This window comes from Chrysochloris asiatica, unplaced genomic scaffold, assembly GCF_000296735.1.
Source record: "Chrysochloris asiatica unplaced genomic scaffold, ChrAsi1.0 scaffold00027, whole genome shotgun sequence".
Lineage (NCBI taxonomy): Eukaryota > Metazoa > Chordata > Mammalia > Afrosoricida > Chrysochloridae > Chrysochloris > Chrysochloris asiatica.
This window is the reverse complement of record NW_006408545.1, coordinates 17,065,680-17,071,982: the sequence shown is the minus strand read 5'-3', so window position 1 is coordinate 17,071,982 and position 6,303 is coordinate 17,065,680. Positions and strand designations below refer to the sequence as shown.

The 6,303-nt window shown below is 40.4% G+C and overlaps 1 protein-coding gene across 1 annotated transcript in view; it reads right to left on the bottom strand.

The window, feature by feature from the left end:
• The window catches only part of SLC22A16 (solute carrier family 22 (organic cation/carnitine transporter), member 16), a 61,260-nt gene that overhangs the window by 12,607 nt on the left and 42,350 nt on the right, over positions 1-6,303 (bottom strand). Inside the window, exons 6-7 of the mRNA XM_006839987.1 lie at positions 4,744-4,880; positions 3,985-4,084 (exon numbers count right to left, since the gene is read on the bottom strand). Coding sequence (XP_006840050.1) covers positions 3,985-4,084; positions 4,744-4,880 — 237 coding nt within the window. The remainder of the gene's footprint in view (positions 1-3,984; positions 4,085-4,743; positions 4,881-6,303) is intronic.

Below are 6,303 nucleotides of genomic sequence, written 5' to 3'. Positions count from 1 at the left end.
AAAAAAAAGCTTTATGGGAGCAGAAAACCTAATCTTTCTGCCAAGGAATAGCTGGTGGGTTTGACCTAATGACCTTGTAGTTAGAGTCCAGAGCTTATTCTACAGAGCCTCCCCAGCACTACAGCTTATTAAGTAAAATTGTTCACTATAGATTCCTAAAAGAAGCCTGGTAGCACAGTGGTTTACAAGTTGGGTTGCTAACTGCAAGGTCAGGAGTTCAAATCTACCAGATGCTCCAAGGGAGAAGGATGAAGTTTTATGTTCTCATAAAGATTTACAGTCTGGGAAACCCTATACAGGCTCACTATGAGTTGGACTGACTTGGCAGCACACAACCACCACCACCACCGATTAGTAAGCAAGCACAAACAAACCCTTGTTTACTTTACTTATTGAGTAATCTGCCCTTGCATATCTTTTTCTTTCTATAACTTTTTATTGTGAATTGAGTGAAGGTTTAAAGACAAGTTCATTGGTTTTATATTCAACAAATCATACACTTTGCTTCATCTCTATGATTGCAGTCCCTTCTATGGAACAAGAGTCATCCTACTTCCTTGCTGTGGTTCCCATTTCTATTCCACCCACCTTCCCATCCCTTCTCACCATTGGCCTTAGGTACATGTTGCCCCTTTGATTTTGAATGATTGACCATTCCATCATTCAGAGTAAGCATACCTTATTTGTGTTATTCCCCCTTGTATACCTATCTACTCCTTGTCTGAAAGTTAGGCCACAAGATTAAGTTGCTTCCCAGCCCTGAAGGAAGGTCAAAGGCCATATTCTTAGACTTATCTAGTCTCTCTCTCTGACCAGTAAGCCCAATCTTTTTTAAAAAAAAAATAATTTTGAATTTTGTTCCACACATTCTACCACTCTATTCAGGACTTTTTAATGTGATCCCTTTCAGAGCAGTTGGTAGTAGTAGCTGCATACATTTTTGCCTTTGCTTTTCTGCTAGCCATTTATTTTAAAATCTATTTGGCTTTAGTACATTTATAGTAGTTCATTTTTATAGATTTATTTTATTTTTGTGTGTTTCAACTTATTTTTTTAAAAAAACCCTTTTCTATTTCTGTCTTTTATTTCTTAGTAAAAAACCCAAAGTGCTAACTAACAAAGTTGCTGGCCCTCTTATACTCTCTGGACTCACTTTGCTTGGTTTTTGCCATTTGCTACCTATGTAACCTTGGGAAAGTTACATAACTTCTCTATGCCTCAGTTTCCATATGTATAAAATGGAAATAATAATTGTACCTGCCTAAAAGGACTGTTCAGAGGTTAAGTTAATAAGACATTTAAGGCACTTAAAACCAGTGAAGAGTCAGAGACTAGCAGAATGGATATGAAAACAGGATCCTTCAATATGCTGTCTAAAAGAAATACACCTTACAAACAGAGACAAAAATAGAATAAAAATTAAAGGATGGAAATATATATATCAAATAAATGGTAATAAAAAATGAACAGGAGTAGCAGTCTACTTGATGAAAAACATTAATAATAAATGGGTGGCACACAGGTTAGGGAAATGCTTTGCTGGATCAAACTATGGGGATATACATTGCAAAAGTTCAATAGCCTAACTGAGAAGACATGCAAATCATGAAAAGAACCTGTGATTGTGGGTTGTGAAGGAGGCGGGGACATATTAAATGCTATTGGACTATGGGAAGGAGATTTGGCTGCCTTCTTGGAAGAAGAGTTTGATCTGTGTCTTAAAGGATGGAAGTTTGGCCAGGGGAGATGAGAGAGAGAAGCATTCTCTGCAAGGAGATATTTAGATGAAGGCAAAGAGGAGGACAGGGTGACCTGTGTGTGAGAACATCGGAGCTGGGTAGGAGGTAAAACTGTGGAGTAGAGGTTGATGCCATGTGAGGATGCAAAACAGGGAAGATGGGCAGGGAGCCACACTGGGAAAATCTTAAGTATGGGACTAACAGAGTTTGATAAAAACCATAGGTCCCAGAGTCCTGGTGTGGTGCTGTGGGTTAATATGCCAGACTGCAAAGCCATTTGAACTGCCAGCTCGGCTGTTCAAGCTCACCAGCTGCTCCTTGGAAACCCTATACAGGGTCACTATGGGTTGGAATCGACTCGATGACACTCAACAACAACAGAGGTCAGATTTGATTCTTTTGGTGAGGGGGGCTGTTGAATAAGCTATTTTGGTGGGTTGTGAGGCATAGAGGGCAGAGAGAAGTCCTGGAAAGCAGAAAATGCTGAGGGCTTCAACCCAGGCATTGAAAACAGACAGAAGGAGGAAGCTTTGAGGCAGAAGGTGAAAGTTTGATGATGAATAATATGGGAGAAGAACAGGAGAAATAAAAAGCTGATGTTAAAGTTTCACACTTGAGGTCAGTGGCTCACTAACTGAAGGTGAGAGACAGGCGGAGGAGGGAATTTGAGTCATTGACCAGTTCCCGTTGGAACTGACAGTGTCTTTGTGAGACATCTCAAGGATGTTCATGAGACCAGTAGACATGCCAGCCTTCAGTTTGGAGGAGAGGGCAGAAGCTAGGAGATCTGTTAACACGCAGCAAGATGGGATGGGAGGCAAGGATGGAAGCTTGGATAATAAGTCAATTTACAGGGCAATCTGAGAGAGAAAGCAGAGGCACTGAAGGAAACCAAGAGAACAAACTCTAGAGACCCACTGAGACAGGGGGCTTGGAGGAGGAGAATGAGGGCCAGCAGGCCAAGAGCTGTCACCTAAATCACTGCTGAGTGCCATCGCTCATCACACCTGGCCCTTCCTTCTCCTCATAACCAGAGGGCCATACTAAACCCAGATGTAACAGTGCTCACATCATTTCCCAAACTCTCAACTCTGACATGAGGAAATCTGCAAACTGAACATAACACTCCTCCTCTTCAGAACCAGGCAACGGCTCACATTCAGAGAGGCAAGAGGAAGCATAAAGGAGGTCTGGCCCATAAAGAGACCCTCAGTGTTAAGTTGAGGGGCTCTTTAAACCACAGGTTCCTGAACCTCTACATCGGGTACATAGACCATTTTTAAGAAACGCAATTCATCTTGATCACCAGAGGTAAGAGCTCGGGGTGGGAGGCAACCTGTGGACTCAGACCAAGGGGAGCAGGCAGACCTGGGTCAAGTAACATGGGCAGAGAGGACAAACAGAGCTCTCATGCTTTAGTTACATAGTGCTGCTATAACAAAAAGACCACAAGCAGACTGCTTTAAGTAACAGAAATGTATTCTCTCGCCATTTAGAAGGCTAGAAGTTCATATTCATGGCACCAACTCTAGGAAGAGGATTTCTATCTCTGTTGCCTCACAGTTTAGGAGGAAGGTTCCTGTCTCCTTTCAGTATACAGCACTCCTTGGAGATCTCCATGTGTCTTGACAACACTCTTGCCCTGGATCAGAAGAATATGCTCTTCTTCTGGCTCCTCTTTCTTGGTGGCACTAGGTCTCTCCTCCCTGCTGCTACTGTTTCCTTTGATCTCTTATAAGACAAAAGGTGCTGCAGGCCATACCTCAGGGAAACGCCCCTTAGATCAGGGCTGTGAGGGAATTAAAGGGTATTCCATCCCACCCTTAATCCTTTCACAACTGACTGACTTATTGCATCAGATCATATCATGGGGAGAGGTCATTCCATAACTGCCAAATTATACCTAACTGCCAAACCAGAATCACGGCCCAGACAAGTTAACACATATTTTGAACGACATAATTCAATGCGTGACATCTTCCTAATGTAGTCCGCTCTTCATGGTGTAAGAAGAAGCCCATTTTTGGCAGGCAGAGTTGTGATTAATAGCTCACCAGTGGTTGTACAGCAATCAACAAACAATAACACAGCAACAACCTCCCTACTTACCTAATGAAGAGTTGTTTGTTTATCTATGAATCTCTATTACTGAATTATAAATTGGGTTCTAATACATAAAAATACTTAGTGCAATTAGCTATTCTGCTCTGCTATTTCCGTAAGGTTCTATTGAATTGATTAACACCTGTGGCATGAAGATCCAAACATCTGTGAGGTACACGCAGAAGGGGGCCACGATGCTCCCCACACGACACATCATGCTGCCACTTCCCACAGCCATCGACCTAAAGACAATAACCACAAAACACAATCAATTCTGACTCATGGCAACCCCAAATGTGTAAAACTGTGCTCCACAGGGTTTTCAGTGGCTGAATTTTTGGAAGTAGATCATGAGGTTTTTCTTCGAAGGTCCCTCCTTTCCTCCAATCCTGTGATGGCCTACTGACATCTAGAACGTGAAGTATATACATATTTAGAAAATTATTCTGAGTCATACAGAAAGTCAGTGGGGGCCAACTGTATTTGAGATTTAAAATAGTTTTAGGATGTTGTTGTTGTTGTTATGTGCCATGGAGTCGGTTCCGACTCATAGCAACCCTGCACAGGGTTTCCAAGGCTGCTAATCTTTACGGGAGCAGAACACCTCATCTTTCTTCCATGGAGCAGCTGGTAGTTTCGAACTGCTAATCTTGCGGTTCGCAGCCCAATTTGTAACCACTACGTTATCAGAGCTCTTTAGTTTTGGGATAGCAGTGTGTTATTACAAACTAATTTTTTAATGTCTTTGCTAATGAGGTAGAGGCAAATTCTTAGTCAAAATCAGCATCATGTAGTTCACTGCTACCTCAGAGCTCCAGACAACTCTGATGGAAAGAAAGCACTTCAATGACACATAAGTGGAAGATTATAGGACAACAACAGAAAAATAAACAACCCTTACCTTACAATGGTTGGATATAGCTCTGCTGTATAAAGGTAAATGAGGCCAAATGCTGCCCCTATGGCAAATTTGCCAGCCATAGCTGCCACTATACTCCAAATATGATAACCCTGAAAAAAAATTATCAAAATAGAACACTGTGATAATTTTTAAAATAAAAATATAAAAATCTTTAAGATCATTGCTTTAAAGTTTTTCAAGTCCTCCAGTACTTTTTTTTTTAGAACCATTGTTGTTGTTGCATACTTTTGAGTTGGTTCCAACACATAACAACACTGTATAGGGTTTCCAAGAGTAGTTGGTGGGTTTGAGCTGCCGACCTTTCGTTTTAACAGTCCAGTGTTTATTCTACAGCACTACACCAGGGTTCGTAACACCGTTAGGAGTTTTCTTTTTCTGTGGGAATTATTTTGTAAGTTATACTCTGATTTGCAGAAGCTTTCTATCTTTATAAAATTTAGAGAAAAAAAAAAAATTGTAGAAAACCTCTTTCCAGCCTTGGAGGATTTGAATTGTGAAATAAGAAAAAAAAAATTAAAAGTTACTCAAAAAGTTACACATAGAATAAGCATGCCGTCATTATTGTTAGATGTCATGGAGTCCACCTCGAGACTCATAGTGACCCTAACCGCAATAGAAGAAAACAATTAAATCCTGTACCATCCTCATAATTGTTATGCGTAAGCCCACTGTTACTGCCAATGTGTCACCACTGTGTCACACCATCTCTTTTATCATTGACATTCTACTAATCATGATGCTCTTTTCCAGGAACTGGTCTTCCCTGATAACATGTCCAAAACACATGAGACAAAGCCTCATCATCTTTGCTTTTAAGGGGCATTCTGACTGTATTTATTCCAAGACGTATTTGTTTGCTCCTCTGGCAGTCCAGAAGGTACTTTCAATATTCTTTGCCAACATCATAATTCAAATGCACCAATTCTGTTTTCCTTATTCACTGTCCAGCTTTCACATGCATATGAGGAAAATGGAAACTCCATGGCACACCTTAGTCCTCAAAGTGACATCTTTGCTCTTTAACACTTTAAAGATGTCTTTTACATCAGATTTGCCTACTGTAATATATTTTATTTTGTTTTTTATTTCTTGGCTGCTGCTTCCATGAGTGTTAACTATGGAGCCAAGCAAAATGAAGTCTGACAATTTCAATCTTTCCTCAGTTTACCATGATGCAATTTATTGGTCCAGTTGTAGGATTTTCATTTTCTATACATTGAGGGGCAATTCATACTGAAGCCTACAGCCTTTAATCTTCATAAATAAGCATTTCAAGTCCTCTTTGCTTCCAGCAAGCAAGGAAAGGCAATCTTTCCTCCATTTATCATGATGTTATTTACTGGTCAAGTCATGAGTATTTTTGTTTTCTTTACATTGAAAACAATCAGTATTCCAAGTAAGTGTTTGCTTCCAGGAAGCAAGGTTGTGTTATCTGCATATCTCGGGTTGTTAATGAGCTTTCCTCCAATCCTAATGTTCTTCTTCATATAGTCCAGGTCTCAGATTATTAGCTCAATATACAGATTGAATAAGTATGAT